The following is a 15,768-nucleotide window of genomic DNA, read 5'->3' as shown; positions in this document are numbered from 1 at the left end:
GTTGACTTCGTGTGGATTATTCTGTGGTGGATTAAGCCGTTTTCCCACACAGGAAGCATGAACTGCACGGATCACACGGACCGAGGAATGACCATTCCCTAATTGTATTAACGACGATATACGCATTTCTAACTATTTTAAATGAATTCTAAAATATGAAAGAGAGAATGTGAATGTTATCTGTTTAATGAATTTCTCGGGGGGGGGGGGGGGGTCATACGGGCTATGAAGTAGCGATTAATGCAGAAAGGAATAATACCCTGTGACGTGGGTTATGTAATTTTCTACAATGCTTACTACCTTCATTCCCACGTGAAAAACTTAAGAAAATAGTTATATAGTATATTTATTGAACTCCTCCGGTACAGATGGTTCTGAAAATTCCTTCCTGCTTCATAGGAATCCCGTAACCAACCAAGTGTATAGCCGAGAGGTACCATGTATTTTTATATTTACATGTATTTCTAAATTGGCTCTGTATCCTATGTACAATTGCCAACATTTGAAACTATTAATATCGTGCAAACACTGATTATTGGCATAACTAACAGTGCAAAAATAGCCGTCTTTGCAATAAAGGCTTAATTAAGACATTGCACCATTTTGCAAAGTTACATTTTAAAGTAGTGTGTTAACATCAATTTGTAATTAATCTTAGAATTCTAACATATACATCTATGCACCACATTTATATTCTGTATCTTTGATATGCGTACGACCGCGCTAGCATTGATCGGTCTTTATCTTTTAGCTTGAAGTTCATTGTGAAATAGAAACCATTTGCTTCCAATAGCTGGGTTTTATCCCTGTAATGTGTGTAACTTTTCAGTAAGTTCCCTTCATTTTAAATCCATTGACATTCGGGCGGAACCAATGCTGTTCATTGCCTTCAATTCTACAAAATTGAATTAAACACAATTTAAACATGGCATGTCCAGTTATTAAAAAAATTGATCAACAATGTTGGGGCAATATTATATGTACATCGACGTCAACATTGCATGATCAGCAATGTTGGGGCAATATCATATTTACATCAATCGTCATCGAATGATTGGCAATATTGTGACATTGTCGGGTTTACATCATTTGCATTGTTAATATATGTAATACTTTTATTATCATTGGATGCATTATTTCACATCTTTTGTGTCATCATCGTCAACAATCTTGATAAGACAAAGTCTGTCTGTATTTTTAAATACTGCAGCAGTGATACAGTCAAATTTAGTTTATTTAGCTACTAGTTATGATGCTGACATGATGCGGACCAAAAACGCAATGTCAATTGTGTAAACGATATTTTAAACGGAGCTGCTGTACACGACGTAGAAACGATGTTGTCTCGATATCTTTTAACATTTCCATGTCAAACTTAAACACGATACATACTAGTTACATAATGTCGTATCGATGTCTTTCAACATTGCGATGTTGACATGGAGAATGGTAACGAAATGAGGTTAACTACTAGTATATCATATACATGTGTATGTGTACATGATGTTATCTCTGCTCGATGTCGTTCAAACTTACATGGCCCACAGGATAAAGCTCCGCCATTAAGTCAGTTTAAAGCTTACTGGAAGGTGATTGAATGGTATACCTCTCCCATTTAATCATCCTTCTTGACCTTTCACTTTCACTTGACTGAATTGCAAAGCTTCATCCACATAGGCATCTTATCCGCCCTGCTCTCTATGACATATAAATAAATATATGTCATATGAGTAGAGCGGATAAGATGCCCCTATGCTTCATCCTTTGGATGACAATGTTAATTTTGGGGGATACTTTGAAATATGAGTTACAGGTGATACTACTTTCGTGCACAATAAAGTGTTGCTTACTCCGAGAGCGAGGCTTGGGTGCTCCTTTTTGCGGTTCTTTCCACCTGTCCCCTTTCGTTGGTTCTATCGGATCGCTGTACATGGGCTCCTGGTCTTGTAAGTTGTCGTATGAATGCTTCTCCTTCTTGGACTGAAATTTGTCCAAAGAATAAAAATTGGTTTTTTTGCTATTAGTCTCATTATGAAATCCAAAAGAGGGAATGTTACTGCTGTTGTCACGTTCTTCACTGTCTTCCGTCACTTCCGGTATGCAATGGCCATAAGGTAGGTTTTCGTTGTAATATGGATGGCCAATCATACCTTTCCACGGTGGTTTATTTGACCCTTGTCCATAAGTATAGACCACAGAAGAACTGCAAGACTCTTCTGGCATATAGATTCGGTTATTGAACATGTTCATAGGTTGGGACACTGGTGGTTGTTGAATGGACATGGGTACCACTGAGTGAGCTCCGTGGGCATAGCTACACATTGATCCCATTGTGCACTGTTGGCAAGCAGAGAATGACGGTGTAGGACCGTGTAATGATGGAACAATCTGGAAGTTTACAGCAGGCATTTGAGGGTTGTAGACCGGGTGATCTTGGCTACCCATGACGTTCGTAACGTTTTTTAATCTCAGACTATCATTCCCGTCTGTGTTGGCAAGCTTGGGGTGAGGTTTCGGAGGAGGCAGTGGAAGATTTTTCCGGTCGATTTGCGGTTTCCGATTCACTTCAACGTATCCTTTAGACGACAGGTTGTCAGTGTCGTCCGAACTTTTTAGCACATCCTGCTCTTTATTGGATCTCCTCAGTAGAGACATATCCATATAAGGCCTGTCGGTCGTGGACGGAGTCGGAGAGGGCATGCGCTGGGTCCGGTCTTTTCTGGGCGAGTAGCGAGTTCTTACCGCCCTGTCGGACTCTCCGTCCGCTTCTCGGTCCATCCACATAGAACTAATACGACGAGTCAGGTCCTGCCCCAGTTTTGTAAGTCGGGTCGGCAATGTGTAATGTCTTTCTTCTGAACAAACGCGCCTTGGATCGCTTCTCATTATGTTGGATTTTCCGCATCGGTGTCTGAAAATAAAAAAAATATTCATCCTTTTTTAAGGTGCTTGTGTTTTGTATTGATATTTCTATTATCTAGGTTTATAACTATTAACTACAAAATGCACAAAGTACTTCTCGGATCTTTAATTTTCGTTGGTATTGTATGTATACAGTGAAATATCCGCCCCGTTTTATTTTCGCCCCTTTCGCCATCGTTGTCAGCGGGCGAATTGAAAACTGGGCGATTTCTAATGTTCCAAGTTATCTCTTTAGTACACAAGCGTGTCTGGGAGAATTTAAGAAGGGGCGTAACTGTTTAAAAGTGTAGAATGGCGAAAATAACATGGGACGAAAATAACCCTGTAAACAGTTTGTAGACCTTAGTTGTCGTGACGAAGTGGAAATCTTCACATTATAGAGATAGGAAAAAAATTTAAAAAAATGGAAGATTGGTCGCGTCTAACCTTAACTAAGGAAGGACCATTTTCATTACACGTAACACTTCTATGCGAGTTTGTGATTGCATGTTGTATCAATATGTTATTTTTTTTTATATACAAGTTGCATTTAACCCGAGTGACAACAAACAGATATCATTTCTTGTACATGTTTATGAAAACTTTACTTAAAAGAATTCAAATGCATTTTACATGCTGATTAAGGAAAATTCGAAATATTCTAGTTCCGAAACAAGCCTGGTAATGTACCCTGAATTTTTGGGAATTAACATGTTTAAATGTTAATAGATAAGGAATAAATATCAAGGAAAATGATATAAAATTTAGGAACGTCTCGTCTGTCCTTAACATTAAGTCAAATTCTACTTAAACATGTAGTATCAGATGACTTTGTGACTTTGTACTTTGTTTACAATGTAGTTATCCTTTGATCATATCACAAAATCATTCTTTCAAAAATTTTATGATATACATGTACATGCGTAAAGCCACAAACCAACAGATGCTAAATTTTTCCGGGTATCTTTTATAGTCTGAATCTAATTGTTGAAATTTTCCTGTTTTCTGCTCATCAAATTTAAAATAACTTTTTTATGAACCTTAAATCTATGCCTTAATCATTTATGAAATTGTTGAACTTAAAATTCTTGTTTTGTTTTATGAGATTAGCTTTCTATGGGATTTCATATGATATTTTATTATGGCAACTTTTTTTAAACATTAAAAAATAAAATATGTAAAGTTAAAGTGAATTTTCTCATGGTAGAAAAATAATTTTGATTGTACTTTCTTTTTTAAACAAGAGGCCCATGGGCCACATCGCTCACTTGAGGAACAATAGGTATGATAAAATCAGCTTAATGGAGTCATAATACAAACTATCTGGACAGTGTACAATAATACAAGTAGATCCTTTATAAATAAAATCCATTTTTCCCCCTGGATATTCTTATGTTTATAATCATTAGTTCCTTTTCTAACTGGATGATTTTATAGTCATATCACATGTTGAGTATTGCAGTTCACAAAAAGATCCTTAACGATTGTTTATACATGTATATGGGATATAAAGCTACATCAAACTCTGAACCTTCTTGTGAGGCCAAAGTCTTAACAATTATAAAGAATCATCTGGCTGATTAGTTTCTGAGAAGAAGATTTTTAAGATTTACTCTATATATACCTATGTAAAACTTTAACACTCAACCCCCAAAATGTGACCCCACCCTACGCCAGGGATCATGAGTTTCACAATTTTAAATCTACACTACCTGAAGATGCTACCACATAAGTTTCAGCTTTCCTGGCTTAATGGTTCTTGAGAAGAAGATTTTTAAAATTTTCATAATTTGTTTCATTAATTTCTAATTATCTCCCCCTTGAAAAAGGGTGTGACCCTTAATTTCACAACTTTGAATCCCCTTTGCCTAAAGATGATTTGTGTCAAGTTTGGATGAAATTGGCCAATAAGTTCTTGAGAAGATGTTGAAAATGTGAAAAGTTTACGGACGGACAGACAGACAGACGGACGACAGACAAAATGTGATCAGAAAAGCTCACTTGAGCTTTCAGCTCAGGTGAGCTAAAAAGTAATTAAAATAGCTATACGTCATTTCCAAACTAATGTTTTTTGTTTTCTTTTTTATTTAATGTAATAACTGCACCGAAGAAATAATTTTTGAAAATTTTGAGCCAGCCTTCTATCGGCGGCGGAAACACAGGCACCTGGCGTTATCATTTTTTTTCATAATAAAAATAAATACCCTAATCCTAAAAATACACAAGGTACAGTGTACCCATCGCCGCCATCTTGTATTTTTTTTCCAAACAGTCACATCAGGTGAAATATTTGCTTAAAACTCATCGGTAAAATTATTTTGCAATCATTTCCGTCTCCTGATCATTCATTCAACATCAATGCTTACAACCAATTCAACCAAAATGGTGCATTACACCTACCATTGATAAAATATTTTTCGATATGCATCTACTGCCTTAGATATGCGACAAAAGGCTAATTTAAATCTTCAGGTGCCTGTACATTATTTCAGTGCATGACTGTTGCTTCTGCATTGGGGATCGTTTGTTTTGCATTGGTGTATGTTGATTTCGCAAAGGAGGCTGTTGATTTTTTTAAAGCTGGCCTTTTTCGTATTTTAGCATGTTTTCAAAAATAAGTTAACGTCTATTTTACTCTATCCGCCGCCCATAGCCTTCCTTATTTGATAAAAAAAAGTTACGGTCATGATATTGAAAGAACTAATCAAAGTACTGAAGAACTGACGGGAGTTGATTTTGTCGATGTTTATTTATTTTAAAATCAATGATATGTTATTTTGCATGACAAGTACATGTAGTTTCTAATTTGAATTACGCACATTTTTATAATAAGAATTTTTGGACCTTTTCGACAAGAATGTCGAGAAACCCCCATATGAATCATGTTAAATAATTTTTAAAGATAAAATTAATTCAATCAAACTATGTATCAGTAATAGAAATATTTCTCGAAAATTGTATGGATCCAAGTAATATTGAACTCTAGTCTCGTTCAACCAAACGCTCGGCTGACACCGTAAATCTCCGACAAGGATTTACGGAGACAGCCGAGTGTCGAGTTGAACGAGACTATATTGAACTCTGGCGTAAGAATACATACGACTACAAAAAATATTTAACTTGTTCGTACCATTTAAAATCTGACTATTTTGAAGGTATTTATAAATAAGCTTCCTTGAAAACAATGCTTTAGCATACATTACATCGAATTTATCAATTATTTTCAAAAACTAAGTCTTGTCAGCAGCAATGACTTGTGCTGAGGTCCAAACACTGTTTCACTTTCGGTTTGTCTGAGTAACTGCATAGGAGAGTTGATTAAAATCAACTCCCAAAAATAAAGTTTTAAATTAAATGTGTGTCAAAACAATTAGCAGCAACATACCCACGATAAAATGGTAAAAGGAGGAGCTTAAAAGATTCATGGCAACCTTTAAATTGCTTTTCTACCTTGTTACTCAACTACAGATGTTAACTTTCAAATATTACATGTATAAGTTGATTTTGAGAAGATGATAAATTTTCTTAGTAAGCATATAGGCTTAAAAACGAAATCTTTGCAAATTGAACGTATTTACCAGTCTACCGACCGATGTTTTGAAGAAAAAAATCATTTATCATACCCCCGCTCCAAAGGAGAAGGAAGCATACTATTTTACCCTTGTTTGACCTTCTGTCCGTCTGTCCGTAACAAAAATATTTTTCGCGTTTTTTCTCATCAATTTTTAATCGCAGGTGCTTGAAATTTTAATACAATCTTTGTTTAGGCATGCCATATGGTGAGATCCATTTTTGTACCAATCGAACGTCAACTTCCTGTTAAATGACGATAGGCCTATTGTTTATTTTTAGCCTAAATTTTAAAACAAATTTTCGTCAACGATTATTCAGCAGCTATTTGTGGCAGGTGCTTGAAATTTTGAACACATTCTTTGTTTAGTTATGCCATTCGCTTGTATTTATTTTTTAATTAAACGGAAGCAAATTCTTGTGTAATGACGACTTTGCTTATTTTAGCCTAATTTTTCAAACAAATTTCTCAGCAACTATAATTCGCAGATATTTGAAATTTTTACACACTTTTTGTTTAATCATGTTATTTGGTGGTATTTATTTTTGTACCAATTCGAAATCAACTTTCTGTTAAATTTTGACTTTGCCTATTTTGTTTATTAACATCAGAGCGGGGGTATTACAAATGAGCACTGGCTCACATAGATCTTGTTTGCGCTTTTTTTTTTTCTACCCTATTACCACAGCAAAGCTGTCATTTTTTTCAATATTCCTTTATATTGTTTTTTTATGTTCGTAATTGCCCTTCCGTCCTTCTGTCATGTCCATCCGTTAAACTGCAAAATTTGTATATTCAGCTTTTATGTGCAGACAATCTGTCTTGTATATAAAAATAACAATGCGTAAATTTATTATTTGTATACTCATGTTTATAAAGTGACATATATATAGGTCCGATGGGCCGGGTGTTTATTCATTGAGGTATTATATCGTATACATGTATCTTTATTTGTTTATAAAACGCATGTCACTATAATAAATCATTTACTTACTTAAAGGGACATGGTCACGATTTTGATCAAATTTTATTTTTCTGTTTTTATTATTTACAATGCTTTATGAATGCATTTCTAAAGATCAATTGAAATTTGGGTGTCCGTCGATGAGTTTTAAGCAAGATACAGGGCTCACAATTATTTTTCATGTAAACAAGGCTCGTACCCTGTTTTTGTTTACATAGGTTCAATATACCAGTAAAAAATCTTTTTCAAAATGATTAGTCTATATTCTTATTCATTTTAAGCATAAATAAACAGTTCCTAATGATAAACACATTCAATTTAGGTCTAAAAATGGAATTTTCACTTCAACGTTCAAAATGTAAACAAAAGCATTGTTTACATAGCGAGGAATTATAAGCTCTGTAACTCGCTTATAACTCAATAAATGACACTCAAATTTTGGTTGCCTATTAAAAAAAACTGAAGCATTTCAAACATTATAATCGAAAAAATAATTTTTGGCCAAAATCGTGACCATGCCCCTTTCATATGGCATAATGCGCAATTAAAATCAAACTTCAAAGATAGGTTGGTTGAGAACAATTAGACTGTGTTATTATATTTATCCTTGACCTCTCATTGAACATTGACATTATAGTTTCTTATCCTGCACCCTAGTTTAGCAAAAATGTTTAAAATGCTATTACAAAACCACATTTTAAGGTTCAAATGATAAAAAAAATTTCCTTACAAGTATATTTCAAACTATCCCCTGCAAAGAGAGTGTATGTTCTGTGATAATATTTCTTCTTTAATTTTTCAATAATCCTAAACCAAGTTAATTATGAAGAAAGCTTTTTGGCAATCCCTGCTGCATAAAACAATCAAGTTTATTGATATATTAAAATATGTTTAAATCAAATTAGAAAAAAAATTAGACGAAACTCGGCTTTCTGGAGTTTGGTTCCATAAAGAAATAACTAATTTTAAAAGATGCCATTGTTATTTAACGTATTGAAATAAAAAAATTAAAATATTACTGCATTTGCATTCTTATTTTTTCTTCCGTTTTTTTACTTGCAAAATAACAACAAATACTAGTGATTCAAATTAAGTTTATATGCATGTACATATAGGTTGAAATATGACTCTCCACCGAAAAAAAACAAGCATACGACAAATGTTTGAAAAATGGCATTCAAATTATATAATCCCATGAATGAGCTGTACTTGCATTTCTTTGATAACTCTGCTTTACGAATATCATTTTGTCATCAATTTAGTTAATAGGATTTTTAAAGTACATAATTTTGCTTTGAAGTACCTTTCATCCATTACCAATCATGAAAAATTGAAATCGCAATTCAAAACCTTCCAATTTCTAAAATGTAGCGATTGTTGAATGTGAAATTAATCAATTACCCACTTGAACTTTTTTTTTAAACGATTTCGTTTGAAATTCAAATCTGTAATAGTCAACATTTAAAATGTAATATATGTAACAAGGAGAGGACTACCTAATTTTTAGAAGTTGTGCTCAATCCTTTTGACATCTTTATAGTCGATAAAATATGTTAAACTCAACTCAACATTTTCGTTGAGAGCCTAAGGCAAATCTATAGCTAATGAGGGGCTTACACTATCTGCAATTGATGGCATAAAACTTCATTTTAAAAAAACAAGTACGTTGGTTGAAGCACTGTAATGAGTTTATCAACATATTCACGTCTGCTTTACGCATAAAGAACTATATATGATATTAGTCAAATTTTGCCCCCAAAATCCGCTATTTTTAAAATGATTCAGGTACATTAGTTTGTTGTGTTATTTTATAAAAGAGTTGACATGAAATATGTTTCTCACCTATTTATTTGATTATATGCACTCACTGGCAGTTTATGACGTCAGAAGTGACGCTATTTTTATAATTCAATCAAAATCAACCAAAAATTGACATTTTTCTTATCTTTTTTGAATGGGAAATATAGAGCGACTCTTTGAACAAGAACAAACTTTTTGTCACTTATAAGTATTGGAAAGATACATCTTTGGTGAAAATATTTTGTTTGTTCAAGTAGTCGCTCAATGTTTCCTTAAAGAAAAACTGCCTCAAAACAAGCCGTTTTATGCTAAAAATGAGAAAATGGCGGGAAAAGGTAAAACTTTATGATGTCATTTTTTAAAATTGTGGGCACTAAATTCAAAATGAAAATTATAAAAAAAAACTTCAAATGTATATGTGTACAAATAAAACAAAGAATTACAGTAAAATGACAATGTTCATTTTAGATATCCAGATCCAAAAGAAAAAAAGTTATAGCCCTAATGTCGCTTCCTTCCGCTGCAGTTTATAAAACGTAAAATTGCACCACTAAGGAAATGATGATAGTTTCTTGATTTTAACCTCAGAATTAAGGATGTATGTATACTCTTTGTTTAAATTATGCCTTATATATATACATATATAATACGTCAACTTCGACCTTCTTATTGATACCAAGCAAATCGTGTATCGAATAAGGAAATTTACGATTGAGTAGATAATATATATGTGTGTGTGTGTGAGAGAGAGAGAGAGAGAGAGAGAGAGAGAGAGAGAGAGAGAGAGAGAGAGAGAGAGCATGCTCTGCAGTACGTTGCCATGCTGATTACCTTGAGGTCAGGTGTTAAGGTATACACACCTTTTACAACAGCAGCAGCACACGAAGATACCAATGGCTAACAGTACAACCAAACCCAGCAGAGTTATTATCACAATTCGTGTGGGGATGTCTAGCTTCATGAACCAGCCTGCTAAAAACACGTAGGACGGGAACTATTTGTACGGCTCACTTTAGATATGTTGCAGGAATAACATCTATATTTAGGCAATATAATGAATAGTCTTAGCAATTGTAAAATAACGGATAGCATCTCATTCAGAATTTGAATTTGATTAAATATCTGAGCGATATTAACGGTACTATCATATGAATAAAATTAATTTTTGGAGCTTAAAGGTAACATGAAAGTAGAATTACTCAATTTTAGGAATGATGATTATACAATATGACTGCTTTTTATCGGTTTAAAATTGGTATCACTGTTGCGGAAATCGTAAAATGAAAATAAAAGCATCTGTGGAGTTTTGTATTTTTTTCTGCAATAATTTTACTTACCCCATATTGTGTCAAGGATGTCGATGCCTTGGCCTGAAACTGTATTCAATACTATTAAAGCACCATTCAAAATATGTATAAATGTCATTTTTATGTAAAATGTATGTTATGTAGGAAAACCACCGAATATAGAGAATGAAAATAAACAATACGATGTAATCTCTACCATTTACTGACTCGAATCTAAAACTATCTTGAATTATACTTACTTATGTCCGTGGTGGTATAATTAACAGTTGTGTTGTCTGCGGCCATAACGGTAACTGTTGAGGGCATTTCGGACACGGACATGTTCATTGAAGCAGTCGTCGAATGGTCTCGTAGTAATGTTGAAGACGTCATGATACTAATCCAATTCGCTTTGGTGCTTGTGTTGGTTTCATTGAGAGAGGTTGATTTCCCATAGACCTCTTGAGTCGTTGAGTGTTGCGAAGTAGGAAGAGACGTAGCCATTGTTTTCCGGAATTTTTCATCAATTGCTTTGCCGCGGTTATTTTTATAACACGGAAAACTTCATCTAGAACTAGAATTTTATTAAAATTAAGTTTTAAAATTATGAAATATGTAAGTTAAAATGAACAACACTTATATTTAATGACGACAACATTCACACTATGACGTCAATTGGACCTAATTTTTAAGAGTCGGCCATTGGGGTCATATCGTGACTGAAAATCAATGTAGGTTTTTTTTTAATTGCGTGATTATAACAGTTGTGCCTAAAAAAAGACCGGGTATTCTTTTGTTCTGCAAGTCTATCTGTCTGCAATCTATCAAAAAAATTTACTTAATTATTTTTCTTTGACGTTAGAAATTCTAAATTTTAGAAGCTCTAACGTCAAAGAAAAATAATTAAGTAAAATAACCTGTTAAGGTTGTCACGAATAGTCGAGCCGCCGGGTATTCATAATATCCTTATAAACGTTTTATAACTACCCGATCACTTTTTAATCAGGATCATTATATCTTGTAATGTTTAATGGAGTAATTCAAAGAGAGCCCTTTTGCCGAATGCACATCGATCCATTTTATTGCTTATTGGTTTACCCCTAAATGCATAGTTTTAAGGCTGTTACTTACACATATATACATTGTATATTATAACAGATTAATTTCAATGACCATACTATACTTTTAATAAGCGCTAGTATCGTTTTCAATTTGTTATGTATTCACACGGCAAACAAAATTTATGTCCCTTGGTTGTTTCTATGCAAAAACAAAAATTTTAGTCGCTGGGTACTCATATACCAGTACTTGCAAGTTACATACCATGGCTTCATTATACCTGTCCCACACCCAGATAGCTGATTTAACTGCCCTTTGTATATATTTACGTATATTCTGAAATATGAACTTCCTTCAGCAGTTCATAATACCTATTCTTAGTCTGAACTGGTGGTAAGAAGTATAAGACAAGGAAGCTGAGCGATAGTTTTTGAAAGTGTGTGTGTGTGGGGGGGGGGGGGGGGCATACTCATCCAAAAAATCTTGACAAGCCCCCCAAAAAAAGGGGGAGAATTTTGAATTTTCAAAAATCTTCAAAATCCTAATCTTGGGGGGGGGGGGGGTAGTATATCTATAACTCCAATTTCATACCAATTTTTTACATACTCCCAAAAAATGGGGGGGGGGGGCAACTCCATGTTAATTCCATTTTTGGGATTTGAATTAATCAACTCTCCTATGCAGTTACTCGGGCAAACTGAAAGTGAAACAGTGTTTGGACCTAAGCACAAATCAATACACCGCTGACAATATATACTTCTAATCGATAAATTCGATGTAATGAGTTATTACGCATTGTTTTTCAAGGAAACTTATTTATAGACTCCTTGTAAAGATTCAGATTTTAAATGTTACGGATAATTTAGATATTTTTAGAAGTCGTACATTTTATGTATTCCTACGCTAGAGTTCAATATAGTCTCGTTCAGCCAGACGCTGGGCTGTCTCCGTTAATCTCCTACAAGCAGAGAGTCTCTCTTGTTTGTCGGAGGTTAACGGAGACAGCTGAGAGTCTGGTTGAACGAGACTAAAGTTCAATTTTGCTTGGGTCCATACAATTTCTCATAACTATTTCGATTACTGATACGTAGTTTGATGGAATAATTCTTTGAATATTACTCAACATGATTCATATTGGGTTTTCACGCAATTCCTGCCTGAGAATTCATATTTAAAAAAAATGTGCGTAATTCAAATACATGTAATGAACAACTTGCCATGCAAAATAACATATCGTTGATTTTATTATAAATAATAATCGATAAAATCAACTCCCGTCAGTACTTCAGTACTTTGATTTATATTTACAAAAATTAGTTGCTGTGAAAAAGGGGGGGGGGCAGCCCCCCCCCCCCCCCCCCCCCCGCCCGTCGATGCTACGTGCCTGTTTGATTATGGTTACTTTTTTTTCTACGACTCGTATTATTTCTATGTAATTTAAAATCCAAACAACAGTGTTCATTTCATGGTGTGTCATTTTTCCAGAGGTGTGGGCAATGAATAGTAACCAGTTTATCGATTGGTCATAACCTTCAACAAACTAAGAAGCACGGATTGCACGAAATTTTCATGAAGTCGATGTCGGACTCAAATTCCAGATAAGACGACTGACTATTTCTTCTATCTACGTACTGATATAATCAATAATTTAGGGAATTTCATTTATTCTTAAATTTGTTAAAAGAAATATAAAATGCGTTCTTGGTGATTCAGGCGGGTTAATTATTGAGGTAGCGATCATTGCAGAAAAAAATACATTTTTAATTTGTATCGCAATGTTGCTGCCTTCATGACCATATCCCGCATGAATCACCAAAGAACGCATTTTATTGTTTGAATATTTTTATTTCTGTGAATATCGACCATTTGGCAACAAAGAGATAACAGCAATGTTAAAAGTTTGGATATGAACTTGGTTCTTCACGTGATCAAATCTTGTGACGCATAAAGGGGGTATTTAGAAGTTCTTTTAAACCTTTTTGGAAATGCGTCTCCATTTGACAATTTTTGTTGGTGTAATTTTAATAGAATAAAAGGTTTTGATTTATATTGTTTTAGACTATTTGAGAAATTTATGAATTAAAAAAATTATAAAATATTGCATTCAAGTATTCATTAAAGTTTTACACCGAACAAAAAATAAGTTATGGCAAAATTTAATGTGACCATGCATTATTTGAATTTCATTGCATGCTTTAGACTGAAATATTTACCTGGAATTTGTGCGTCTTATTACAGCGTGCTTCCATCTGCAAAGACTGACAAACTACATGTATAGGATTTACAACCTGTACCTTTGGGAACATTAACGTCCTTCCTTCCCTCCTACAGTATATATAGAACAATTATGCATTATAAAATTTTATAATAATTGAACGCAACAGGAATATAAAACCATTACCGGGTGCCGACCTTGCAGCGATGATATCACACACAAACACAGCCACTTCCTATCTAGGGTATTAAAATAAGTTTGCAAAAGCATTTTGCAAGAGCTCCTCAGGTGTCCTTAAATCTTTTCGTGAATATGGGAACTATTTGAATTGGGTGTACTGCTTTTATTATGTTCCTGGTCAGTTAAGGAGCATCATACCTTCTATTTACTCATGAAGATGTGAAAAATTCTAATATGAAATCTAAATAACAATTCCACACAATTTTCAGTCACCTTGCGGGATCAAATGGCAGAAATCTTCCTCTCTCCTTGCAGTTACTAGTATATTGTTTTATATATTTTAACAATGTACTGAATTCTTTGGCGTATTTTCTATGGAACAACAGAGTTAAAATTGAACTTTATGTCGTAGTTGTCTCTCTTAGATCACGGTGTGATTCTCTCATAATCCTTTGAGATACACTTCAGTTTCTTGGTGAAAGCCAATTAGCATAAAATATTACATTGCTAGTTGTCTGTTACGGTCTTGATATTATCGGGTTTTATGTTCATTTAACAGTATGTTTTTCTGAATGTATCAAATCCCGGTGGGAAATTCGTATTGTTTGGAATGAGGTTGCATTAACCAGGCACGTAGCATCGTTTTGAAAGTGGGGGGGGGGGGGGGCAGACTCATCAAAAAAATCTTGACAAGCAAAAAAAAAAAAAAGGAAAATGTTATGTTTCCCAAAATCTTCAAAATCCTAATCCGTGGGGTGGGGGGGGGGGGGGGGGGGGCTGGCTTACTTTATAACTTCAATTTCACTACGCATTTCCTTATTTTCATATCAATTTTTTACATACTCCCAAAAAAGTGGGGAGGGGGGGCCAATTCAATGATAATTCCATTTTTTACATATAAATTTTAAAGATGTTGTTGCTGCGAGAAAAAGTGCCCCCCCCCCCTGATGCTACGTGCCTGTTAACGAAAACGGTCGTGATTTTGTTATAAGCAAATTCTCCTAATAGGTTGAACCTGTCAAACACGTTCTTCTATTTTTATAGTTCACTTAGATTTACATAATAATCTTAAGCATGTTTTAAAACACGCAACACCGTTTCGTGAATTTTATATATATTTTTAAAAATTGTATAAATAGCGATTTTCCCCAGTTGTTGATATCGTTTTATGGCCCCAAAAATCAAAAACAGTAGATCATTTATCCCAAATGTTATATAGGTTTTATTACTTATTTGCAATAACATATTTCATTCTTTTAACATCTCATTGCCACAAATGGGGGAAAAGTAGTTCAAGGAAGAAAACTCGTAAACCCATCAATGCGATGCACCTCTCCTCTTTTATACGCATATGTAAAGGGTAACGTTGGGGAGCGGTGTTATTTTAATTTCAAAAAATAAATTAACTTGGGGTGATGGCCAACTAAACATTAAAAATATCATTTTGTATCCGTACATGTTGTACTAATTAAATGAATAAGGAATAACATAATTTGGTTTGATAAATAAATTGAATGCCACTTTGACATAATTATTACGCCATTTTCTGTGGGTTCTGAGAAATATGTTGTAATACTCAGTAATCATTTGCTAAAAATTTCAATTAAGCTTTGTAAATTTTGAAAATCTAGATTAACAATGATCTGCAAGATCTTGAAACTTTAATTTCTTTCTCTGGTAGGCCACCTCGCATCTCTCTTCCCATGGGACTGTAAGCTCCACCATTATCTCTTTACCTTCGTGGGAACATAATACGATATGATGTTGCTGAATCCAAGATGGACTTCTGTTC

General features: G+C 34.1%; 1 protein-coding gene across 2 annotated transcripts; it reads right to left on the bottom strand.

Annotated features, from left to right (window-relative positions):
• Positions 1-332: 332 nt before the first annotated feature.
• LOC128186585 (uncharacterized) lies at positions 333-13,927 on the bottom strand. Of its 2 annotated transcripts, none has more exons than XM_052856413.1 (6): positions 13,795-13,927; positions 10,783-11,096; positions 10,574-10,612; positions 10,097-10,208; positions 1,851-2,911; positions 333-895 (listed from the first exon to the last, which is right to left on the bottom strand). In XM_052856413.1, the coding sequence occupies exons 2-6, from the start codon at positions 11,024-11,026 to the stop codon at positions 840-842; spliced, it is 1,512 nt and encodes a 503-aa protein (XP_052712373.1). In that variant the 5' UTR covers positions 11,027-11,096; positions 13,795-13,927; the 3' UTR covers positions 333-839. The 2 variants fall into 2 exon arrangements, with proteins under 2 accessions (XP_052712373.1, XP_052712374.1); XM_052856414.1 differs by having other exon boundaries at positions 10,097-10,205.
• Positions 13,928-15,768: the final 1,841 nt, after the last annotated feature.

Source organism: Crassostrea angulata, chromosome 6, assembly GCF_025612915.1.
Source record: "Crassostrea angulata isolate pt1a10 chromosome 6, ASM2561291v2, whole genome shotgun sequence".
NCBI lineage: Eukaryota > Metazoa > Mollusca > Bivalvia > Ostreida > Ostreidae > Magallana > Magallana angulata.
Note: the sequence above shows the minus strand (reverse complement) of the source record. Positions and strands in the feature narration are given on the sequence as shown.

Excerpts from the sequence above, each read along its gene's own strand:
- LOC128186585 (XM_052856413.1), bottom strand. The coding sequence starts at position 11,026 with ATGGCTACGTCTCTTCCTACTTCGCAACACTCAACGACTCAAGAGGTC. Across the intron at positions 10,613-10,782 it reads TTATACCACCACGGACATAA|TTTCAGGCCAAGGCATCGAC; the intron begins GTAAGTATAATT and ends TATTGAATACAG. Across the intron at positions 896-1,850 it reads ACCCAAGCCTCGCTCTCGGA|AATTGAAGGCAATGAACAGC; the intron begins GTAAGCAACACT and ends TCAATTTTGTAG.